General features: G+C 36.7%; 2 protein-coding genes across 2 annotated transcripts in view; one reads left to right on the top strand and one right to left on the bottom strand.

Annotated features, from left to right (window-relative positions):
* The window catches only part of LOC107562935 (janus kinase and microtubule-interacting protein 1-like), a 27,271-nt gene extending 16,340 nt beyond the window's left edge, over positions 1 to 10,931 (top strand). Inside the window, exons 11-21 of the mRNA XM_016247693.1 lie at positions 1,935 to 1,997; positions 2,083 to 2,181; positions 4,812 to 4,907; positions 6,892 to 6,945; positions 7,031 to 7,096; positions 7,188 to 7,256; positions 7,413 to 7,490; positions 8,839 to 8,970; positions 10,212 to 10,283; positions 10,488 to 10,553; positions 10,748 to 10,931. Coding sequence (XP_016103179.1) covers positions 1,935 to 1,997; positions 2,083 to 2,181; positions 4,812 to 4,907; positions 6,892 to 6,945; positions 7,031 to 7,096; positions 7,188 to 7,256; positions 7,413 to 7,490; positions 8,839 to 8,970; positions 10,212 to 10,283; positions 10,488 to 10,553; positions 10,748 to 10,858 — 906 coding nt within the window. The 3' untranslated portion in view covers positions 10,859 to 10,931. The remainder of the gene's footprint in view (positions 1 to 1,934; positions 1,998 to 2,082; positions 2,182 to 4,811; positions 4,908 to 6,891; positions 6,946 to 7,030; positions 7,097 to 7,187; positions 7,257 to 7,412; positions 7,491 to 8,838; positions 8,971 to 10,211; positions 10,284 to 10,487; positions 10,554 to 10,747) is intronic.
* A 6,400-nt stretch (positions 10,932 to 17,331) lies between these two features.
* On the bottom strand, positions 17,332 to 19,214 carry LOC107562934 (reticulon-4 receptor-like 2; the record flags this gene model as incomplete). The annotated part of the gene is made up of 1 exon (XM_016247692.1): positions 17,332 to 19,214. A coding segment is annotated over one exon (792 nt), but the record flags the coding sequence as incomplete, so codon positions are not given.
* Between the last annotated feature and the right edge of the window lie 7,558 nt (positions 19,215 to 26,772).

Raw genomic sequence — 26,772 nt, 5'->3', positions numbered from 1 at the left:
TCTTTAATAATGATTGAACTTTATATTTGTCAGGCTAGTAGTTTTGGCTGAAATTGAAATCGAGAATTGTACAATTTTATTTGTATCTAAAATATTGGTGTCATATAAACTTATTTATTAAAATACAAGATAACATAGATCAAAAACAATGATAAAGGAAACTTTTTTTTTTTGTGGCAGGGCCAGCAGAAAAAAATCCTTAGTATTGAACCGTCATTTCTAGTCGCCTGTGTCCAAATATATATTGGCCTGACTTTTTTATATATATATATATATATATATATATATATATATATGCACACACACACATATAAATATATAAAGTATTTTAGGGTGTTTGGAGATGTAATTACATCATTTGCGTGCTACATGGGAGTGGGCGTTCCCTCCAGAGCACTTTTTTGGTGCGGTGATTGGTGGGATTTTCTGAACAGCATCATGGGAAATATAGTTTCTCACTACAAATTCTGCTGTTAAATTTGGTTATTTTAAAAATATGTTGAAATAATGTGGCCTGTGGCTTCAACAAAAGGATATACCATCAATTAAAAACTCCAGAGCTCACAACAGGTCTGTCTTAAAGGTTTGTAAGTCATAAAAATCCTTCTTTTTTTTTTTTTACTTAAAAATTCCCCTATAGGGAGAAATTTAGTTTTGTGCTTCTGGAACTGTTGCATGCTATTTCAACATCCATTAGTTCTCTCCACAGTTCTGAAAAATGGTACAAAACCGGTTGTGGTAAGCTGTAGAGTAGAGGAAGAAGAGGGGAGACAGACAACACAATGGATCTAGCTTCTGATTTAGTCATGTGTACTTTCATTAAGTTAAATGCATCACGTTTCCCAAAAAAACATGCAAATAAACAAATATATTATACGTGGTTTCATGCATCAAATATATCGACCATGGTTTTGTACATTAAATACACACACATCCTTTGATTGTTATGAAAATGATTTGGATTTATGGAAGAGAATTTATGTGATGAAACATGATTAAGACGAAAATAGCACCAAAAGCTTAACCAGATTTCTTCTATAATTAAAAAAATTAACGGATGCTAACATTGTCTTTTCAGAAAACGTAGTTTAGTGTTTCATGACCCTTTAATATTATGTGAAACAGAACTATGAATTATTCTGCATTTGCTAAATGTTTCAAACAGTAGCGTGCAACAATGTTTATGCATGATCTGATCATGTTGCATGTTTAATTAGGTGAATGTTGACCATCTATTATTTTAGAAATAAAAATGTAGTATTTTTACTCAAATTTTTGTTCAAAACAAAAAAGTTATAAATCAAAGTTTATATTAGTTCCAGTTCACACTGGAACACTGGTAATGGAAATGCATTGTTTCCCTGTTGTAATAAATCATAAGTAGTATTGTAGTATGCAATTCCGAACATAGCTATTTTTGTCTTAATGATCAGTCAAGTCAAGTCACCTTTATTTATATAGTGCTTTTAACAATACAGATTGTGTCAAAAGCAATTTTACAGCATTAAATAGGAAAATAGTGTGTCAATAATGCAAAATTACAATAGTAAAAACTAAATTTTCAGTTAAAGGCTGAACCAGTTTGTAATTGGTCAGCCTGCTCTTGCATGTATTTCCTTTCTGCTCTATGCTTGTCTCTTATTGTTTTTTTCCCCTGTAAAATATGGAAATGGAATTACCTGCATGCGATCTAATAAATCTCAGCCATTTTTCCATCTTTAACTTCTCTCTTTTTTTTCTCTATGTGTTTCTTTGTTAATGCTGAGCTCAATGTTTAAAACTGATTATTTGATAATTGATCTGAGAATATTTGGGTTGACAAGTACACAAGAGTGTGGATTGTGTGTGTGATTAGTGATAATAGGAGTGTTAGTTAAGTTCTAGTAGTGTAATTTGTAGTGGTGTGTGTGTGTGTGTGTGGCTTTGTTATGCAGGACTCAAAATGGGTGGAGGAAAAGCAAAATCTTCTCAGGGTGAACCAGGAACTCAGAGAAAAGGTATAGCCTTGTTTCCTACAAACTACATATACTCAAACATAAACGCTTAACATTCTTCTTGTGTGTGTGTGTGTGTGTGTGGTAGATAGTATCGCTGGAGCATTGTGAAATGCGATTACGCTCGGAAGTTCAAGACACCGTGGATCAGAATGAGCTGCTTGAATTCCGCATTCTAGAACTGGAAGTAAGAGAATCTGTTTTGCTCCCACAGCAGCAAACAGGGACGGCCAAACCCGGCTCATGTCTACACAAGCTACATACATGAATCCATTTTACCCCACATACACAAAACTGGCACTGCTTTGAGTTGTTTTCATGTTGCTATAGATATTTTCATACACATTTTCTGTTTTTTTTTCTGTTTCAAGAACTGTATATTTATATCACTATTGTTTTGTTAATTATAAGTTTTAGTGGAATAAAATAGAATCTGTTTTGCTCCCACAGCAGCAAACAGGGACGGCCAAACCCGGCTCATGTCTACACAAGCTACATACATGAATCCATTTTACCCCACATACACAAAACTGGCACTGCTTTGAGTTGTTTTCATGTTGCTATAGATATTTTCATACACATTTTATATGTTTTTTTTTCTGTTTCAAGAACTGTATATTTATATCACTATTGTTTTGTTAATTATAAGTTTTAGTGGAATAAAATTAATTTGAATGAAACTCCTCACTATTTATTTTTTCTTTTTGACTGCACTTCCTGCATGTGTTTTTATTTGTGTACACACAAATTCACTATTATTTAATGGTCATGTCAACATTTCAGTCAGCAGATCATTGTTCATCCCATGTACTATGTACTCTTTTTTTTATGCTTGTACAATCTTATACGTCTTCTATGAGATGTTGAATATTTCTGTGTGATCATTGTGAAATATTTGGGAGAAGTTATTTCATTTACAGAATCCAATTTGCAGTATACGGTAACTGCAGCTGCCAATTAGAAAGAGCTCTTTCTTCATTTAAATTACTGCATATAATTAAGTTCATACTGTTTGATTACAGAAATGACTCAAAGCGTGTGGTTTGTAAGTAATTCAGTTGAAACATTAGGTTGTTTGAGTGTGCTTAAAGGGACAGTTCCCCCAGAAATTCAAATTCTGTCACCCTTTTGTTACTCCAAACATGTATGACTCTCTCTGCGGAACACAGAAGATATTCTGAATGTCATTGGAGCCCAACCAACAAAGACATCTCTCTCTCTCTCTCTTATGTGTGTGTACCTCACAGTGTGGCATATCAAGATGCTGATTAGACAGCATGATTATTGCTCAGGTGAGCTTTAGGCTGGCCACAATAAAAGGCCAATCTAAACTGTGCAGTTTTATCTCACAGCACAATGCCACAGATGTCGCAAGTTTTGAGGGAGCGTGCAAATTGGCATGCTGACTGCAGGAATGTCCACCAGAGCTGTTGCCCGTGAATTGAATGTTAATTTCTCTACCATAAGCCATCTCCAAAGGTGGTTCAGAGAATTTGGCAGTACATCCAACCGGTCTCACAACCGCAGACCACGTGTAACCACACCAGCCCAGGACCTCCATTCACTATATATATTAGTCCTTCAGCATTCTACTTTTTTTTTTAAAAAAGTATTTTAATTCCTTAATATTGAACACATGGATGATCTTCTAATTGTAGTTAGGTCATGTGATCAGTAGTGGTTTCTACATTTATTTATGCATTTTGCAGACACTTTTATCCAAAGTGACTTACAGTAGAGGACCATAAGCCGATTGTCACAGAGCCTACAATATTCAACAACATTCAAAGTATCTGTTCCATAATGTATGAAGTGTGATATGAACTCATCTGTATGTTTAAGTCTTTTATAAGCATCCTATGTACAGTATTTGAATGTCAAAAATGTCACCACTACCTTTTAAGTTGCTTCAAACCCATATTACTTTCTGAATTCTGTTAAACACAGATAATGAATATTTGAAGAAAATCCAAGCTAATCTTTTCATGCAAGTAAAAAGAAACTGCCCTTAGCATACTTTTAAAATATAGTAAAAGTTTACATTTTCATAATATGCTTTAAGACAATATACTTACGTGTAAAGTAAATGTAATGTTTTTGGACGCTTAAATGCACATTGTTTTCTTTAAATCATGACAACAGATCAGTTAAACCATTATTTACATTTACTATGAAGTCAAAATTTAATTACATTACAAAGTGTACTTTTTAATTGTATAGTGCGTGAAGAAACAGTCATGAAAGTGTACTCACTTTTATTACACTTAAATTGTGTTTTATCTCATCTATATATTATCTGCAAGTACAGTTTTTAAAAAAATATTCTTTAAAGTACACTGCAAGTACATATTCAGTACAATTAAGTGCATGTCTTTTTCACAAGAGTGGCTCTGTCATGCTTCAATAATGATGAAAAAATACACATTAAAGTACCGTAAATGTGCATAGTGCATAGTGTTAATAAATTCCCAGTCTCTTGAAGTCATATAATAGCGTTTGTGTAATAAAAATACCTAATTTGTATGACTTAAGAAGACATGGACCGTCTTTATGTGCTTCATTTTGTCATTTTTGGCCCCTCTCGGTGACTACTCATTTTTTGTACTTTGAAGAGATGTCTGGATATTGTTGAACAGGTACCTTTTGTGTCCATCTGAAGAAAGTTTTATTTTTGGTTGAACAATCCCGAAATATTTAATTATTTAACTATTACTTTAAAAGTAAAGTTTCTCTCCAGATACTATTACCCCCCCCCAAAAAATGCTTTCTTTATTTTTCCCCCCAAATTCCTTTTTTTTTTTTTTTTTTAAACAATAGGAGAGGGAACGCCGTTCTCCTGCCTTTAACCTGCAAATCTCTGCCTCTGAAAACAACAGTATCCTACAGCTACACTGCCAGCAAGAGGGTGTCAAGGTAAAACCCACACACTACTGGCATATGACCATCTAAGTTACTAATGTTAAGGTACTTAATTCAAAACTATACTTACTATTGTAATGTGTGGTTGAAGGAATGTGTCAGTTTAGCTCCATTGTATACAATATACAATGATACAATATACTTTATACCAGGGATCCTCAAATCTGGCCCACGAGATCCACTTTCCTGCAGAGTTTAGCTCTAACCCTAATCAAAAAAAAAGTATTTTAATTCCTTAATATTGAACACATGGATGATCTTCTAATTGTAGTTAGGTCATGTGATCAGTAGTGGTTTCTACATTTATTTATGCATTTTGCAGACACTTTTATCCAAAGTGACTTACAGTAGAGGACCATAAGCCGATTGTCACAGAGCCTACAATATTCAACAACATTCAAAGTATCTGTTCCATAATGTATGAAGTGTGATATGAACTCATCTGTATGTTTAAGTCTTTTATAAGCATCCTATGTACAGTATTTGAATGTCAAAAATGTCACCACTACCTTTTAAGTTGCTTCAAACCCATATTACTTTCTGAATTCTGTTAAACACAGATAATGAATATTTGAAGAAAATCCAAGCTAATCTTTTCATGCAAGTAAAAAGAAACTGCCCTTAGCATACTTTTAAAATATAGTAAAAGTTTACATTTTCATAATATGCTTTAAGACAATATACTTACGTGTAAAGTAAATGTAATGTTTTTGGACGCTTAAATGCACATTGTTTTCTTTAAATCATGACAACAGATCAGTTAAACCATTATTTACATTTACTATGAAGTCAAAATTTAATTACATTACAAAGTGTACTTTTTAATTGTATAGTGCGTGAAGAAACAGTCATGAAAGTGTACTCACTTTTATTACACTTAAATTGTGTTTTATCTCATCTATATATTATCTGCAAGTACAGTTTTTAAAAAAATATTCTTTAAAGTACACTGCAAGTACATATTCAGTACAATTAAGTGCATGTCTTTTTCACAAGAGTGGCTCTGTCATGCTTCAATAATGATGAAAAAATACACATTAAAGTACCGTAAATGTGCATAGTGCATAGTGTTAATAAATTCCCAGTCTCTTGAAGTCATATAATAGCGTTTGTGTAATAAAAATACCTAATTTGTATGACTTAAGAAGACATGGACCGTCTTTATGTGCTTCATTTTGTCATTTTTGGCCCCTCTCGGTGACTACTCATTTTTTGTACTTTGAAGAGATGTCTGGATATTGTTGAACAGGTACCTTTTGTGTCCATCTGAAGAAAGTTTTATTTTTGGTTGAACAATCCCGAAATATTTAATTATTTAACTATTACTTTAAAAGTAAAGTTTCTCTCCAGATACTATTACGCCCCCCCAAAAAATGCTTTCTCTATATTTCACCACAAATTCCTTTTTTTTTTTTTTTTTTAAACAATAGGAGAGGGAACGCCGTTCTCCTGCCTTTAACCTGCAAATCTCTGCCTCTGAAAACAACAGTATCCTACAGCTACACTGCCAGCAAGAGGGTGTCAAGGTAAAACCCACACACTACTGGCATATGACCATCTAAGTTACTAATGTTAAGGTACTTAATTCAAAACTATACTTACTATTGTAATGTGTGGTTGAAGGAATGTGTCAGTTTAGCTCCATTGTATACAATATACAATGATACAATATACTTTATACCAGGGATCCTCAAATCTGGCCCACGAGATCCACTTTCCTGCAGAGTTTAGCTCTAACCCTAATCAAACACACCTGAGCATGCTAATCAATGTCTTCAGGATCATTAGAAAATCACAGGTAGGTGAGTTTGATCAGGGTTGGAGCTAAACTCTGCAGCGCAATGGACCTCCAGGGTAAGATTTGAGGAACCCTGCTTTATACTATACAATTCATATACAATACAATAAATTGCACACTTCACACAGTTGCATATAACATACTGTATGTTGGCCTCATCTTCATGTGTGTTTGGTTTAGGATGTCATCATTCCTGACCTCATGAAAAAGCTTGACATTCTTGGGGATAATGGGGTATGTTTTTTGCCATTATATGTGCACGCATTACTCCTGTTTCTTAAAAAAAAAGAGAGTTGAAATGAACAATTATCTTTGGCAGAACTTGCGAAACGAGGAGCAAGTGACAGTCATTCAAGCAGGCACTGTGCTGTCTTTATGTGAAAAGGTATCATCTCCTTCATTCTCTAAATCTTCAAAGATAAGATGGCTTATATTTTGTCAGTGGTTCTATTGTATTGTTATGTCTTTGTGACCAGTGGCTGAAGCAGATCGACAGCACTGAGGCAGCCCTGACACAGAAAATGATTGATCTGGAGAATGAAAAGGTGAGAACATCCATTCGTGTCATCTGAGATGAATGTGTTGTACTGTTTGTTCTAACAGCTGGTCTAGTGATAGATGAGGCTTGATGACACTTGATTAAAAATGTATCATTTGTGTGTGCTCCTGTCTTGACCGTGGTGAACTGATGTTATCAACAGGAGCTGTTCAGTAAACAGAAAGGTTTCCTGGAAGAGGAACTAGACTACAGGAAGCAAGCTCTCGATCAGTCCCAACTGGTAGGACTTTGAGATTATGTAGCAGTGTAAACGGATACTTGCGTATAATCAGTGTGTATATGTGAATACTTTTACAAATGTTTTTGCTAGATTTTATTCTCAACAATGTGACGGCAAAATAAATGTTGTTGGCTTACCACAGGAGAGGCTAAATATAAAACAAAGTAAATGTACTATTTGGCCAAGATACATATACAGTATGTGACCCTGGACCACATAAGGGTCAATTTTTCGAAATTGAGATTTATGCATCTTCTGGAAGCTGAATAAATAAGCTTTCCATTGATGTTTAGTTTGTTAGGATAGGACAATATTTGGCCGATATGCAACTATTTGACAATCTGGAATCTGAGGATGCAAAAAATCAAAATATTGAGAAATTTAAAGTTGTCCAAATGAAGTCCTTAGCAATGCATATTACTAATCAAAAATTAAGTTTTTATATATTTACAGTAGGAAATTTACAAATTATCTTCATGGAACATGATCTTTACTTAATACTTGACTTTTTTTGGCATAAAAGAAAATTCATAATTTTGACCCATACAACGTATTTTTGGCTATTGCTACAAATATACCTCTGCTATTAAGACAGGTTCCAGGGTCATATATTTGCATATTTGTGTAAAATATTTTTGCATGTAATTTGATTTTATTTATTATTGAAAAATAAACAATAAATAAACATTATAATTACACAAAAATAATTAATTCCAAAGTTCTACTGAAATGAAAATATACCAAAATAGTGTTTTGGGCAATAGTGTTTCAGATTTAACTTTAATTAAACTGTCACTCAGTAGCAGATAGCTAGTTTGGAAACAAATGTCGTGATTAAATTCTATTTATCATAAATGAAATAATATACTGTATACACTAATATTTAAAAATTTGGGGTTGAAAGTAGTTTTTAAAAGCATCTTACTGAGCCCAAACTTTTAAGCAGTAGTGTCACATTGGTAGTTTATCACAGGAAGTGTATTTTGCTCATTTTTCTTACATGATAACGGTTATATGGTTAAGTCTGACAAAAACAAAGTAATGGGAAAGTATATTGGTTTATTGGGAAAGTAATGTATTTTTAGTGATTACAGTAAGTTTAAAATATTAATTTAAAATTGTTATTTTGTACAATGAGTACCTTAATTTCCTTTTAGAAAGTGACAGGACATCAATTTGTACCATACTTGTGGCAAGTGCCAGTTCGGCCAGTTTGACCAAAAGTATATGACAATAATAAATTCATGAAAAGATGTGAAACTGTTTAAAAACCAATTTCACTATATAATCTGGCCAAACTTATTACCGTTTATAAAGCATTGTGTACATGCTTGTTTGTTGTGTTTAGAGGGTGCAGGAGCTGGAGGCCACATTATACGCTGCCCTGCAGCAGGATCCAGACAGCTGTGTGGGGGAGAGTTTGAGTGACAGGCAGCGAGCGAAGCTGGCCGAGTCAATGGATGCAGTGCGGAGACAGATCCTGCGGCAGAGTCGCCATGCTTTTGACCCATACAACGTATTTTTGGCTATTGCTACAAATATACCTCTGCTATTAAGACAGGTTCCAGGGTCATATATTTGCATATTTGTGTAAAATATTTTTGCATGTAATTTTATTTTATTTATTATTGAAAAATAAACAATAAATAAACATTATAATTACACAAAAATAATTAATTCCAAGGTTCTACTGAAATGAAAATATACCAAAATAGTGTTTTGGGCAATAGTGTTTCAGATTTAACTTTAATTAAACTGTCACTCAGTAGCAGATAGCTAGTTTGGAAACAAATGTCGTGATTAAATTCTATTTATCATAAATGAAATAATATACTGTATACACTAATATTTAAAAATTTGGGGTTGAAAGTAGTTTTTAAAAGCATCTTACTGAGCCCAAACTTTTAAGCAGTAGTGTCACATTGGTAGTTTATCACAGGAAGTGTATTTTGCTCATTTTTCTTACATGATAACGGTTATATGGTAAAGTCTGACAAAAACAAAGTAATGGGAAAGTATATTGGTTTATTGGGAAAGTAATGTATTTTTAGTGATTACAGTAAGTTTAAAATATTAATTTAAAATTGTTATTTTGTACAATGAGTACCTTAATTTCCTTTTAGAAAGTGACAGGACATCAATTTGTACCATACTTGTGGCAAGTGCCAGTTCGGCCAGTTTGACCAAAAGTATATGACAATAATAAATTCATGAAAAGATGTGAAACTGTTTAAAAACCAATTTCACTATATAATCTGGCCAAACTTATTACCGTTTATAAAGCATTGTGTACATGCTTGTTTGTTGTGTTTAGAGGGTGCAGGAGCTGGAGGCCACATTATACGCTGCCCTGCAGCAGGATCCAGACAGCCGTGTGGGGGAGAGTTTGAGTGACAGGCAGCGAGCGAAGCTGGCCGAGTCAATGGATGCAGTGCGGAGACAGATCCTGCGGCAGAGTCGCCATGCCGACACGCTCGTCCTACAACAGCGCATGGAGCTCCTCCAGTCTGCACAGCAGGTCGGGATCTGTGCATGCGTTCATTAGTAAAATTGCCAAAAAAGTACTTGTCCAAGCTGTTCTTCCACATAACAGTGCAGGAGCTGGAGGCCACATTATACGCTGCCCTGCAGCAGGATCCAGACAGCTGTGTGGGGGAGAGTTTGAGTGACAGGCAGCGAGCGAAGCTGGCCGAGTCAATGGATGCAGTGCGGAGACAGATCCTGCGGCAGAGTCGCCATGCCGACACGCTCGTCCTACAACAGCGCATGGAGCTCCTCCAGTCTGCGCAGCAGGTCGGGATCTGTGCATGCGTTCATTAGTAAAATTGCCAAAAAAGTACTTGTCCAAGCTGTTCTTCCACATAACGAAAGTGGATGACTGTCCCTGGTTCCTATTCACTTTCACTGTATGAAATAAATCAGCTTGGACAGTCTTCTAAATATCTCTTTTTGTGTTTCATTCAAGAATGATTTGGTGTTTTATCATTTGACTTACAGAGGATCAGAGAACTTGAAGATAAGATTGACATGCAGAGAAGACAAATCAAAGAGATTGAAGAGAAGGTGTGTATAGATGTGTCCTTCTCTCGTGTTTATCAGAGTGGTAGATCATGTTCTGGATAGATGCTGTCTCTTAAATGTTCTTCTTCCAAATTGGGCTGTAAAACTGATTCCTCTTCTCCTCTCCTCTCTCTTGTTTGAAATTTGTGTTTATTATAATTTATAGTTTTTGTTCCTTTTCTTGTTTTTCTCCCTAGCTTTTATTCTCTGGCCTTAAACCCCCCCCCCACACACACATCATATTCTCTCTATATATCTCTTTCTGTCACTCACTGTCTTTCTCAAACACACACAGGTGCAGTATCTAGACGAAAGATACAAACTCATCTTGCCACTAGAAACGTTGGTGACACAATCATTCCTCGGTTTGTTGTACAAAACATGTTTTTAAATATTTTATGAAACGTTTCCAAAGAGAAGCATTCGTATTTCAAAAGTTCCAGAGGCTGCTTAATTTTGTTTTGTCTGATTGAAATTGTGTGAACAAATATAAATGAATGCACCGTAAAATATTTGTTATAATGAGTATTTAAAGACACTTCAGCACTTGTCAGACTACTTTTAGTTTCAAGAAATAAAGTTGTATTTTTTTCACATGTGCTCTTGAAGACTTTATTAAAATGACGGATAACTGTACATATCTAAAGTTTATATCAGACTTGAACAGGTGGTGCACATTTTTACTTGCAAGCAAGCTATTGTTTAGATCAGCCAATAGGTGGCAGTAAAGTAATAATCCGTCCCTCATCCTTTTGTCGTCTGGAACAGGATAAAAAGGACTGCAAGGTCTCACTCACCTGACCTGAGTTCATCTCATTGTGCTAGACTTACCAGATGGAGATGACAAACTTTTGTAGTCCCATCGGAGAAGGTAACATACCATTAATAAAAAAAGGCATGTGAGAAGACAAGGTGCAGCCAGAAAAGAATGGATGCATGTGTGAATGAAGGCTTTGAAAGAAAGAGGAGCAGAGTGTAAAAGAAATCAGCAGGAGTGAGGCTGAACACCTCAGAATGTTCTCGTACTCGCTGACAAACAGGAAATAAACCACCCGTGTGTTTACGCACAGATTCCTGAGCCAGAGAGATGATCTCAGCTAAAGCCTAAACAAACTTGCCTGTCAAAAATAGAGTTGGACAGAAAAAGAGAGATTTGATTTAATCAGTGTGAGCTACATGATTAAACATAGTGCAGATCAGCAGTCATCTCGAGAGAGTGATGAATGTATGATGGACACCTGACGCAAACCACCAAAAACAAGCCGCTCCAGCTAGTGAATTCCCATATGTTCAACTGATACAGTTATTTTCAGAGTTGTTCGATCTGTTATATTCAGATACCTTTATTCAAACTGTCCTTCACACACACATTCTGTCTTCCTCTCTGGGTGCCTTCTGGCAGGGCTTATTTTTAGTTCAGAACAGAAGTTTGGTGGGGATGAGAGGGAAAAGATGCAGACCCCCACGCTGCTGACGCAGTCTCTTAATCACCCCGACTAATTCATGCCAGCCCCCCTTCTCATATCACACACTTTATATGATCCTTCCATTCATTCTTCATGCTAAATGATTTGCATCTGATACATATTCACTAATGTACACTCAATCTGATAAGCACATTAGTGTACACTAATGCACACTGTCTCGCTTTCACTTGTGTATACTCCTTCTGATGCACTCCATCCAGTGCACTCACTAGTGTACACTGATGCATTCTGTCCAACTCACTCACCAGTGTATATTCCATCATAGTGCAGATCAGCAGTCACCTCGAGAGAGTGATGAATGTATGATGGACACCTGACGCAAACCACCAAAAACAAGCCGCTCCAGCTAGTGAATTCCCATATGTTCAACTGATACAGTTATTTTCAGAGTTGTTCGATCTGTTATATTCAGATACCTTTATTCAAACTGTCCTTCACACACACATTCTGTCTTCCTCTCTGGGTGCCTTCTGGCAGGGCTTATTTTTAGTTCAGAACAGAAGTTTGGTGGGGATGAGAGGGAAAAGATGCAGACCCCCACGCTGCTGACGCAGTCTCTTAATCACCCCGACTAATTCACGCCAGCCCCCCTTCTCATATCACACACTTTATATGATCCTTCCATTCATTCTTCATGCTAAATGATTTGCATCTGATACATATTCACTAATGTACACTCAATATGATAAGCACATTAGTGTACACTAATGCACACTGTCTCGCTTTCACTTGTGTATACTCCTTCTGATGCACTCCATCCAGTGCACTCACTAGTGTACACTGATGCATTCTGTCCAACTCACTCACCAGTGTATATTCCATCTGATGCACACCATCTAATGTTCTCACAAGTGTATTTGATAAATACTCATTAGTGTATACTCCATTTGATATATATTCAGCAGTGTACACTCCATTTGAAAATATTCACTAGTGTAAACTTAATCTGTTATATACTGAATAGTGAACACACCATCTGATGTACTTGCTTATGTATAATTAATCTGAAAAATTATCATTAGTGTACACTCAATCGTATACAAATTGATTAGTGTATACTCTAGTGATTAGAGTGTATATTCCATTTGATAAATATTCACTAGTGTATTCTTCATCAAATTCATATTCAGTAATGTATACTCCGTCTGATAAGCTTATTAGTGTACACTAATGCACACTAATGTTCGATGCACACATTAGTGTGTACTTCATCCAGTGCTGTCACTCACTAGTGTATATTCTGTCTGATGCACTCCATCTAATGCTCTCACTAGTGTATACTCCTTTTGATAAACATTCACTAGTCTACCCTCAGTATGATGTATATTCAGGAATGTATACTCCATCTGATTCACTAGTGTAAACTTAATCTGTTACATACTGATTAGTGAACACACCATCAGATTCAATCACTTGTATACTCCATTTGATAAATATTCACTAGTGTATACTTTATCCAATACATATTCATGAATGTATACTCCTTTTGAATATTCACTAGTGTACACTACATCTGATGTATATTCACTAGTGTACACTCCATCTGATACAAACTCACAATAGTGTATGTTACATCTGATGTATATTCACTAGTGTGCACTCCATCTGCAATCAGTAGTGTACACTCCATCTGAAACTGTTCATTAGTGTACACCCACTCTTATACACTCACTAGCCATTGCAGGTAGTATACTGTGTTATTGGAGTATGGCCTTTTTTGTCCCCAGCAACAGAATGTTATTTGTGCTTCAAACTTGATCTTTTTTTAGTCTCTCCCCACATTCTGTTCACCCCTAAATTAATAGCGCTAATGATCTTGCAGATGGAACATTTACACTTGTGCTCTGTCTAAGACACCCAAGCACATGCACTTGTACTCTCTCAGGCGTGACACACGACTGATGATGCACGTCACAGCCACGCCAACACACGTCCATGCAAACAGAACCATCTGGAGAGAGCGTATGAGGAGATGATGAGATTTAGGAAACGAGAGATGAATGAATGGCTTTTTACTTGCAAGCAAGCTATTGTTTAGATCAGCCAATAGGTGGCAGTAAAGTAATAATCCGTCCCTCATCCTTTTGTCGTCTGGAACAGGATAAAAAGGACTGCAAGGTCTCACTCACCTGACCTGAGTTCATCTCATTGTGCTAGACTTACCAGATGGAGATGACAAACTTTTGTAGTCCCATCGGAGAAGGTAACATACCATTAATAAAAAAAGGCATGTGAGAAGACAAGGTGCAGCCAGAAAAGAATGGATGCATGTGTGAATGAAGGCTTTGAAAGAAAGAGGAGCAGAGTGTAAAAGAAATCAGCAGGAGTGAGGCTGAACACCTCAGAATGTTCTCGTACTCGCTGACAAACAGGAAATAAACCACCCGTGTGTTTACGCACAGATTCCTGAGCCAGAGAGATGATCTCAGCTAAAGCCTAAACAAACTTGCCTGTCAAAAATAGAGTTGGACAGAAAAAGAGAGATTTGATTTAATCAGTGTGAGCTACATGATTAAACATAGTGCAGATCAGCAGTCATCTCGAGAGAGTGATGAATGTATGATGGACACCTGACGCAAACCACCAAAAACAAGCCGCTCCAGCTAGTGAATTCCCATATGTTCAACTGATACAGTTATTTTCAGAGTTGTTCGATCTGTTATATTCAGATACCTTTATTCAAACTGTCCTTCACACACACATTCTGTCTTCCTCTCTGGGTGCCTTCTGGCAGGGCTTATTTTTAGTTCAGAACAGAAGTTTGGTGGGGATGAGAGGGAAAAGATGCAGACCCCCACGCTGCTGACGCAGTCTCTTAATCACCCCGACTAATTCATGCCAGCCCCCCTTCTCATATCACACACTTTATATGATCCTTCCATTCATTCTTCATGCTAAATGATTTGCATCTGATACATATTCACTAATGTACACTCAATCTGATAAGCACATTAGTGTACACTAATGCACACTGTCTCGCTTTCACTTGTGTATACTCCTTCTGATGCACTCCATCCAGTGCACTCACTAGTGTACACTGATGCATTCTGTCCAACTCACTCACCAGTGTATATTCCATCTGATGCACACCATCTAATGTTCTCACAAGTGTATTTGATAAATACTCATTAGTGTATACTCCATTTGATATATATTCAGCAGTGTACACTCATTTGAAAATATTCACTAGTGTAAACTTAATCTGTTATATACTGAATAGTGAACACACCATCTGATGTACTTGCTTATGTATAATTAATCTGAAAAATTATCATTAGTGTACACTCAATCGTATACAAATTGATTAGTGTATACTCTAGTGATTAGAGTGTATATTCCATTTGATAAATATTCACTAGTGTATTCTTCATCAAATTCATATTCAGTAATGTATACTCCGTCTGATAAGCTTATTAGTGTACACTAATGCACACTAATGTTCGATGCACACATTAGTGTGTACTTCATCCAGTGCTGTCACTCACTAGTGTATATTCTGTCTGATGCACTCCATCTAATGCTCTCACTAGTGTATACTCCTTTTGATAAATATTCACTAGTCTACCCTCAGTATGATGTATATTCAGGAATGTATACTCCATCTGATTCACTAGTGTAAACTTAATCTGTTACATACTGATTAGTGAACACACCATCAGATTCAATCACTTGTATACTCCATTTGATAAATATTCACTAGTGTATACTTTATCCAATACATATTCATGAATGTATACTCCTTTTGAATATTCACTAGTGTACACTACATCTGATGTATATTCACTAGTGTACACTCCATCTGATACAAACTCACAATAGTGTATGTTACATCTGATGTATATTCACTAGTGTGCACTCCATCTGCAATCAGTAGTGTACACTCCATCTGAAACTGTTCATTAGTGTACACCCACTCTTATACACTCACTAGCCATTGCAGGTAGTATACTGTGTTATTGGAGTATGGCCTTTTTTGTCCCCAGCAACAGAATGTTATTTGTGCTTCAAACTTGATCTTTTTTTAGTCTCTCCCCACATTCTGTTCACCCCTAAATTAATAGCGCTAATGATCTTGCAGATGGAACATTTACACTTGTGCTCTGTCTAAGACACCCAAGCACATGCACTTGTACTCTCTCAGGCGTGACACACGACTGATGATGCACGTCACAGCCACGCCAACACACGTCCATGCAAACAGAACCATCTGGAGAGAGCGTATGAGATGATGAGATTTAGGAAACGAGAGATGAATGAATGGCGAGCTCATGAATGCCTGAATGCAAGTGATTGACACACAAGACAGCAGAACAATGCTGAACAGAAAGCCTAGAACAAACAGCACTCTGTGGGAGAATAGAGCAAGTGCGTCTTCAAAGGAGAAATTTCCAGTCAAGTTATTTTGAAAGTTTCTAGAGATGATGAGATTTAGGAAACGAGAGATGAATGAATGGCGAGCTCATGAATGCCTGAATGCAAGTGATTGACACACAAGACAGCAGAACAATGCTGAACAGAAAGCCTAGAACAAACAGCACTCTGTGGGAGAATAGAGCAAGTGCGTCTTCAAAGGAGAAATTTCCAGTCAAGTTATTTTGAAAGTTTCTACGCACATATGGACGTAGGAAAGCCCTATTTAAGACCTGTTGTTACACAGCAAACCAGATTAAATAGAGAGTGCATGGAGAGTCGCCTGTTTATCCCAAGAAATAATTTCCAGTGTGTCTCCTTGTAATGGTCAGATTGTCATTTGCTATCTACATTATCATACCTTTTCATATATTTATTATTTTAGTATTTTTTTCTCATTTATTTTATTTCTCCTAAGAAATTTATGGAAAAACATCAGAGATAAAGTTGATTCCTAAACATCAAGTTTATGACGTTAAATGTGCTATGAAAGACCTCTGATCAATACACCTTTCTTCTAAGGGTTTCAGATTACTTGGACTGCTGAAGGGTGTTGTCTAGTGACTTGTCAGGGGAGAAATTCTGAATAATAAAGAAATGACTGTATCAGTTTTTATATTAATGTTAGCTTGTGTTTATTAACAAAGTGAAATAGTCTCTTACATGCATACTGGCAGCTAACTGAATGCTCTGTTGGGGACTTAATAACTGTATTTTAGCAATTTTAACATTGGGGTGAGATTTAAAAATCGAACTGCCATCGCATCACCATGTGCTTAGTTAATGCATAAACACACATGCTCACACACCAACAGATCAAATACTGCAAAACAAGAGATCACTCAATAAAACACTCGATGATAATTAATATTTATTTATGGTGGTTTTATTAAGGTTTTTTTTAGACAAAGACAACATTTGTGTTTAACATTTCTTTCTGTCAACGTGCTAAGAGAGAAAGACTATGTGATATCTTGCACACAGAGAAAACACAGATCTCTCACCTTAAGCAGTTCTTCAGGTTGAATTAAACATTGACTTCCTGCCCTAACTTCACCTGATACTCAAAAGTACCTGGCACAACTCAGATTAACTAGCACAAACCAAAGTACTTAACACGGTTTTAACAAATGAAAAACATTAGCGACGGTCTTTGTTAGTCAGTTCTTCCATTAGCTATCTGTTCATCGTATCGTTTACAGTGGCCCCAAAAATATTTGGACATTTAAACCACTCCTAAAAATTGTATTGCATTAGGAAATAAAATATCAAAGCAATCTGTTTTTAGTGAATCACTTCAACTATGCACATTTCACTTTGACAATCAGAATGTGTCCTAATACAATATCGCTATTGTTTTATAATTTTAAAACTTTTTTGTGAAATGCTCTTCTTGAAATGTGGACATTGTAGCACAATTGCCTAAATACATTTTGGAGCAACTGTATGTGATAGTGTATCTGGTTTAGTACCCAACAATCACCAAAAAGACAAAGTGTTCTACTCTCTAATCTACTGACAGTGTCTTTTTGGAAAAGTTTGTCTAGTTTGTGTATGTTCCTATTTACATTATGATGTGATGGTCATTGATAACCGACGTAGTCTCCTTTGTCAGCATGAGAGTTTCCACTCCATGCAGAGACATTCCCCGCCATCTTTGACATTGACCTCTAGTTTCATTTTCCACATCACTCCCTTTTTTCTCTTTGCACTCTACTTGTCCTGTGTTCTCTGATTTTAGAGAAGGACGTGACTTGAGGTGGTGTTGCAAAGCCTGCTGGGAGTGCATGCATGCAGTAGCCCTATCTCTGTTGTACTGTATGAATTGCACAGTGTGTGTTGTATTTAATTTGTTGTTGTGTGCCAGTCTTGTCACCCTTTCCTGCATGGCTGCTTCTATGCATTTCTTAGCATAGGCCCGATTGCAGGAGAAAGGTAGTGAAGCATAACAGAAGAAAAAGAGGAGAAGGAAAACTCAGCCGAAGAGAAGGTGAAAAGAGAGAGTAAGTGCTGTGAGCGAGAGGAAGGACAGAAGTGAAGACGAAGAGGAAGATGGGAGAATGGGAGAGTCGTAACTTGGTGGACATTCAAGCTCGAAACAGCGGACTGAGGCTGCATCCTCATTGCCATAGTTTGCCCAGTACTCTTCAGGCTCTAGCTTGGGTAAAGCAGCCTCCTCCGCAGCGAGATCGTACTTGGATGATGAAGATGAGGGATGTTTGACAGAGGTGAATGGAGAGGCCTTCAGGGTTTCGCTGCTCTTGTGAAAGTGGCTCTTGGATGATGAGGCCGGTTTGTTCTTGGAGAACCACCAACGGGTCTTGGTGCTGAAGGTGGTGGTTGTAGTGCCAGCCAGGGATCCTGGATCAGGCAACGGGCATAGGGCAAAGTCCAGCTCTCGCAGGAACCTCAGGTCCTGGCCTTTACGAGGGGCTGGTGAAGAGCAGGTTAGGTCTGAGCTGGAGATACGAGCTTTGCGGAACCACTCCCATAGCGACCTGGCTTCACATCCGCAGGTCCAGGGGTTACCATTGAGTCTGAGAAACTGCACCGACGACGTATCCTTCAATGCCTGGCCTGGAAGCTCCTGCAGAGAGTTGTTGAAAAGATAGAGGATGGTCAATCTGCCCAGATCACGGAAGGCTCGCCGATGGACTTGTCGGATGCGGTTTTCATGCAGCAACAGGCGGTCAAGATTCACCAGGCCGCGGAAGGCATTTTCAGACAGGACACGGATACGATTGCCATGCAGGAACAGGTGCCCAATTTATTGACTGACAGCTCTCCTGTCCCCATGTTGAGAGAAATCAGAAGATGTTACTGTAGCTCTAAAATAAATATGAATATGCATTAATTCATCTCACTCACACACAAAATAAAACCCCACAGATTCAGTATTCCTCAAAATGAATCTAAATAATACATCTCAGAATATGACGCAAACCTGCAATAATTAAATTTTAAACAACACAAATATGCTTTATGTATTTAATCCCATGCATGCATAAAAATCAATAAAACATTAGTAATAGCTTTCTGGGGGGCATAAGGCGAGGGGATGCATCAGTCATATAGTGCAAAAGTGATTGCTTATTAAATGACAGAAGACTTTTAAACGTGTCAGACACAGTGGCCTACATACAGTATATAAAAATGCAAAGAAAGTCACATTTTATGGGGACATATGGTGAAGAAGTACATCATTTATAAGCAGTGTTACGCATTACAAGTAACGCGAGTTACGTAATCAGATTACTTTTTTCAAGTAACTAGTAAAGTAACACATTACTTTTTAATTTACAAGAGAATATCTGAGTTACTTTTTCAAATAAGTAACGCAAATTACTTTTTTCCCCCAATTTATTGACTGACAGCTCTCCTGTCCCCATGTTGAGAGAAATCAGAAGATGTTACTGTAGCTCTAAAATAAATATGAATATGCATTAATTCATCTCACTCACACACAAAATAAAACCCCACAGATTCAGTATTCCTCAAAATGAATCTAAATAATGCATCTCAGAATATGACGCAAACCTGCAATAATTAAATTTTAAACAACACAAATATGCTTTATGTATTTAATCCCATTCTATTAACCAATGTCTTTGCTTCTGACCTTCGATGATCCAGTTGTGTTGAAATTTCTTCTTCTGCATTCTACTGTAAAGAGTCCGGACGAAAATTTACTTTCCCTTCAGCCAGCAATTCATTTCACTTTTGGTGTGAAAAGGCTTTTATATTAGCCAAAAATAGAACTTTTTAATTTAAAAAACAAACAAGCAAGCCCTGTCCAGATTTAAAAAGTAACGTAACACATTACTTTCCATAAAAAGTAACTAAGTATCGTAATTAGTTACTTTTTTATGGAGTAACGCAATATTGTAATGCATTACTTTTAAAAGCAACTTTCCCCAACACTGATAATTACACATTTTAATTTTGTATTTAATATAGCGTATTGTTTTAGTACAACAGAACATGTACAGTATGGTGTGTGTTCTGTTTTTTTGAAACCATGATGATAAGTAGGCTAGCTGGAAGCATCAACTTTTGTGAAAGCTCTTCTCCCACTTGACAGCTGTCATTTAAAACTGTAAAGCCACCTAAACCGGAAGCAGCTTCAGCTATTAAAGGAATTTAGGTATTTAGATTTTTTTTTTCGTTTAATAGAATATAAAATAAAAAAAACATATTTTGAACAAAATATATTTGTGAATAAAAGTTGTGATTAAAAGTCTGCTTAAACCAGCCTTGGATGATTTGCTGTTCTATAACAGGATAAGCTGCTCTCCCAGTTGGCCAAGATGGTGTTTAGCCAGGTGATCAGCTTCTCCCAGTTTGACCACCTGAAAAGTGTCCCATTTAAAACCAACATCAGACCAGGCTGAGACACCAGCAATCTCCTCTATGCCCCGCCTTTCTGAAACGCGTCGATTTTTACAAAGCTCATCGTTCTAAAAAAGCGAGGTGTGCTGTGATTGGCCAGCTATCCAGTGCGTTGTGATTGGCCGAATACCTCAAGCATGTGACGGAAATGTTACGCCCCTTACCATATTGTGATGATGCCCTGTCAGGCCGGAGCGATGATTCAAAAACATGAAAACCCATTATAAACGAGGCATTCGTTGCATCCAGTGGGGACATAATTATGGATTATAATGACTTATACTGTCTTTTTACACGTTGCGTTGCATCGCGCCGCGTAAACATAAAACCATGTCTGCATTTGTGATCGGAGAAATGACAAACAACAAGCCCTACTCTACACTGCCCAATAAACACGCTTTAAATATATCAAATATAAAAACTCTTTAAATATAAAAAACGTACTTACAGTTTGTGAGTCTCTTCCAGGATCAGGAAACGGTCCTCCATAAAATGTGCTGCACACATCCGAATATTTGGGTTGAAGTGTTCTGGAACAGTGTTGTAAATACAACTTAACCACTGATTTCTAGTCGTGTCCATTTTTGGAAGACCAAACAAAGTAGTTTCGCTTTCACAACGAAACACAGCGTCACACACGGTGGCCTAGAGTGAGCAGAGGCCCGGGGCTAGCGTGAGGAACGGCCGGAGGGCTAGAGTGAGCAGAGGAGGCGGATTCAACGAAGGAGCGTCCGGAGGGCTTGCGGCAACCACATGTGACGACCCCGGGCTGGACTCTGCTTCGTGATCACGGCAGATATCGTCCTCTTTTGGAAGGCCAAACAAAGTAGTTTCGCTTTCACAACGAATCACACAGCGCCTTCACGACATGGCGGCGGCAACAACAATACTACAGCGAGAATAAAAGTTACGCCTTCTTTCTTTGCGTGAACATTTGGGCGGCGTTATGCAAATCTTCCCACATAGTGATGTAGATATGTGGGGGTGTGTTAGAACGAGCCATTTTAGGTAAGTGTGGCTGACTCTTAACGTTTGTAAAGAATATCTCTTTGGATTTGAGACTTTAGTCTTTGTAACTTTATAGATCTTCTTTATGCACCAAGAGCTTGTAACACTCCAAAGAGAAAGGAAAAATTTAAATCGCATCATATTTAAGATGTTTTCTCACATCGCATTTTTAATATGTATTCAGTAGTCTAAGCTTTTCCTATATGTAGCGGAAGGTGAGGGTCTAAATGTAGCAGCATCACATCAGGTTGAAACGTCATTTTGCTTCCCTGTTGTAAAAAAATGAAAATGTTATGTTCTATTAAGAGACACACTATTCTTAATATCTATACTAAATTAATACACTAGGTGGGAGAATAACTTAATATATATTGTAAGCACATAGAGCACAGGTAAACCTCACTCTCCTGGCCTCAAGAGGCGTATTAGTGACTGCCTGCTGGTTGATGCTGGTTTGAATCCCACTTGGAGCAGTGCGATTACGATTAGTCACATGCACAGTACATCAGTTTGGTAAGAATTTTGTGGGCATCAACAATAAAATGACATTATGAGTGTTGCCATAGGAAACAATAATTACTAAGTCTGTGGAAACAACTCTGTCCTTGTTGTTGTGAATGACAGTATTTCCTACAAGACATGAATAAAAAAATGGGATATCCCAATAGGATAAATGGCACATGGAATATTAACCTTGTAAAGCCTGGCATAAAAATATTAGCCAGAAAAATTATAGCAGACTATTTATTTAAATAAAATGCATATAAATATCAGTTGAAACTATAGCTTCCAAAGATGCCTTATTAAGATTGCATGTAAAAGATTGCGTACAACAGGTTTTTCAGCAATGTTTTGATCTTGTTGATAATTTAGAGGCTTTAGAAATTTGAGTAGGCTATCAAATATGATACTGTAGACTTACATGCTTAAAGGAGACATATTATGCCCCTTTTTACAATATGTAATATAAGTCTCTGGTGTCCCCAGAATGTGTCTGTGAAGTTTCCGCTCAAAATACTCTACAGATCATTTATTATATCATTTTGAAAATGCCTATTTTGAGTGGAAGCAGAAACATGCTGGTTTTCGGGCCTGTCTCTTTAAATGCAAATGAGCTGCTGCTCCCCGCCCCCTTTTCCAGAATAGAGCTGTGCCATTACAGCTTGGACCTGCAAAAAACATCTGTTTTGGTTCTGATTTTCATGTTTATCGCGCTGAAATCATGCGTTTTAAACCATATTAGTTTAAACATCTGATATACGGTTTTCTGAGCGCACACAACCGAAGCACACGGACAGAAAGTGGCCACCAGACAGCATGTGAGTAATAAACTAAGTTCTCATTCACACACAAGTTTATGTTAAAAACACACGAGTTACAAAAACAGTCGGTTATGTCTGTGAAGGTAGTAGGAAAATACATTTTAGATCTGTGTGGCAGCAGAAATATACAGTAAATAAATCAATAAATCCACTGCTCTCTTGTCTCCTCTGAGGCTGGGACTCTAAATAGTGTTCTGTGCTCGTCTGTGCAGCCAAAGACAGAACAGTTGGCAAGTTTTGCTCAAACTTTCGCCATGGCGTTAAAACTGGTACACCGTTGTCGCTTGTGAAATCAAAATAACGGTGCCGCCGTTATTTTACGGGTGTAAACTTACAGATTAAGGGGCAGTAATATTATAATGAGATCCCTTTGCCACATCACAAAGGGAGCGAAATCAGACGCGCTCGTAATACGTATTTCATATACAAAATAGTATTTTGTAATTTGTATTTGATAGGGTTGATGAAAATGGCTTCGTATTTTGTATCAAAATACTTTAGTGTTTTGTATTATTGTAGTTTTAAAATACTATAAAATACTTTGTAAGAAGTCTACCTAATGACATCATAAAAATGCGGCCTCTGATGGGTGCCTGCTCAATAGGCTAGTTTGCCCAGACTTGTTGAGATCAGAACAGAAAATTGATGCATATGGAAGAAGTTGGTCAAGGTAAAAAAACGTGCAGGCTGCCAGCTTTCCATCAATTTTTTTTTGCATAAATTGCTATCATTTTTAACAGTTCATGTTAAGTTTGTGTTCGTTTTAGTAGCCTAGGCTAAATAGTTTACCAATTTACATAATGTTCCTGAAAACTATTATACCGAGCAGCAGCCCCACAATTAATGTTAGCTTGCTACTTTCAGCCTATGTTAAAGCGCCAGTACAAGGTTGAAGGACAATTTGACAAAAAAGTATATATTGCACAGAATAAGCATATACTCGTAAAATCCTTTAGATCTCAATTGCAGTAAGTTGCACGCATGCACGTTCTTAAACCGATTATGCTTAATAAGCGGAAAACGCACTTGGTCATGTAAACGCAGTAGCCCGTTTTCTTTTATTGGAGTAAGGTCATAAACGGCGTAAGCATAAACCGGTAGCAACAGGTAGTTTTTTGCCTCTTACTCCGATTTCGGCAATAACCCGCTTTCTGTCGGCTTATTGAAGTGCGCATGTGTGATACGTGACAGGAACGCATCGTTAGTGCAGATTTAAGCGCATCTAGACCGAGGAAACGTCTTGCAGTAAAGAAAGAAGGAAATATATCACAAAAGCAGACTTTTTCATGACTCAGAAAATGATACAAATGTGTTCTCATCTCGTGCAGCAGAAGTAGAAGTGGTGCAATCACAATGCTGCGTTTATAACTGTATGAGAGGATAATATATGAGCTGTAAGTTTCCCGACATGCTGCAAGCTTAATTTAACATCACAACTGACAAATGTATGGAATACTCGGGGTCAGATACGCAAATGATTATATTTTGACGTCACTACAGGGAAATAACCTGATTTATTAAAGAAGTCATGTAAACGCAGCTTACTTGCGTTGTCAGGTTACTGATGTGCATGTAAATGGGGAAAACTGGTTATTTTAATAAGCTGATATTTGTGAGATATCAGCTTACTGGTGTGCATGTAAATGTGCTCACTGTCTCTAAACCCCGATGAAAACAGTTGCTCATATTTGTCAATTTCCCACTGGAGCAATAAAATTACTCAGAGCATAACTTTTATTTATATATATATATTAGTATTTCAGTCTGGCGAGTAAACAAAAAAATATACTAGCCGATGGCGATTCAATTGCCAAGGTGTCCGTTGAAGGTTGACTGTATAAAAACAGTTCGTGCTGCACTGTATTTGTTTTGTCCTATCGTATCTATCATATGTTGTTGCCTTATTAAAAAATATGCTGTACATTTAAAATAAATGTATTTTAATTTTATTGTATGTACTTGTATATAAATACATTCATGAATGTTTTTAATGAATGGATTTTATAATAATACAAATAGCAATGTGTAACATTTTACCATATTTAGTGCAACACTTTTATTTGTTCCCCACAAAATATAGTTTTTCACTAAATGTTTGGATTTCTAAAATTATTGTGCACTGATTTTTCTAGAATAGCTTTTGCTGCCGAATTATCCACTAACCTAGTTTGATATATTTTTTGTCATATATTATGAATATACATATATTTTTTCATATTTATTGTTTATTTTTCTTTTTTAATGAAGTAGTCTGTATTTAGTTGATCGTGATAGAATGATTATCAGTTCCACACACAGAGATATATAAATTCTACATATATTTAAATGGAAAAAAAACTTCACCGGTATCGGAAAAAGGCGGATCGGAGCATCCCTAGTATCGATACTCGAAACCACGATCAGCAGTGCAGCGATTGGCTGGCGGCAAGACAGCAACGTAATGACATCATATAATTAAAAAACACCTGACGAAAAACTTGACAAATTTCTGGACTTGTATAAGGAAACAGCCAAGCAAACAAAACTACATAAATGTTATAATAGATTAATGAAATGTGCACTACTTTTTATTTATTTTATATTTTTTACAAGATTCCCAATTATTTATATTCATGATTACTAGTATTTGTACAGGCTTTACATTTTTATTTCAACGTTGTAATTAGCAATTCGTGTAATTTTGTCTTTGAAGCAGAATTTGTTACGTGACCGCATTAATGGAAGTTTCTTTAGTATCTGCATCTCCTGCGCTCCATCAAGCCACTCCCATAATATCTGTCAGCACTCAAATTAATGCACGACTCAGATGAACTGTATAACATGTGTATAAGACTCTATAAGTGAGTAAAACTGGCTGTGTCTATAGTATTATAGATTACATAACATTATAATATTATTTTCAAATTAATTAAATTCAGGTTACTGATGTGCATGTAAACGGGGAAAACTGGTTATTTTAATAAGCTGATATTTGTGAGTTATCAGCTTACTGGTGTGCATGTAAACGTGCTCATTGACTGTCAAAAGGAGGGATTTGACATCTTTGGAGCAGTATCCCCAAGCACCTTTTTTGTGAGGTTTAACATGATCATCCCATCCTCAGCTCCAGTAGAGCGTTTATTTGCTGGACTGATCAACCGGCCCCATCGACGATACCTAAATTCTACACTTTTTGAAAAACTTGTTGTGCTTAAAGGCATCAGTAGCTAAAGAGACCTCTGCAATGTAGTCCACAGGCTACACACACACTCATTCAATACACTCCCTCACACACACACACACACACAAACTTACTTTCTCACCCACATTCACACAGAAGTTTGACTGTTTCTGTTAGAACGTTTCAAATGTTTTGGAATACCTGCTCTGTAGTATTCTCTTTTGGATTATAAGTAAATATTCTTACTACACTATTAATGTGTATATGTCCTCTATACTTCTATGGCTCTCAATGGATTCAGTGGTTGGAGTTGGGTTAATACTCCTTGACAAGTTATGTTGCTACATTCTGATTACGTTTCTGGCTACATTTAAAAACAAAACATATTGATCATTTAATAATTGTTGAAAAGCTAAAATGTTTGTTTTCAACTTCCAAATAGATGT

Source organism: Sinocyclocheilus grahami, unplaced genomic scaffold, assembly GCF_001515645.1.
Source record: "Sinocyclocheilus grahami isolate Dianchi unplaced genomic scaffold, SAMN03320097.WGS_v1.1 scaffold849.1, whole genome shotgun sequence".
NCBI classification, from domain to species: Eukaryota; Metazoa; Chordata; class Actinopteri; order Cypriniformes; family Cyprinidae; genus Sinocyclocheilus; species Sinocyclocheilus grahami.
This window is presented reverse-complemented; position numbering and strand designations above follow the sequence as displayed.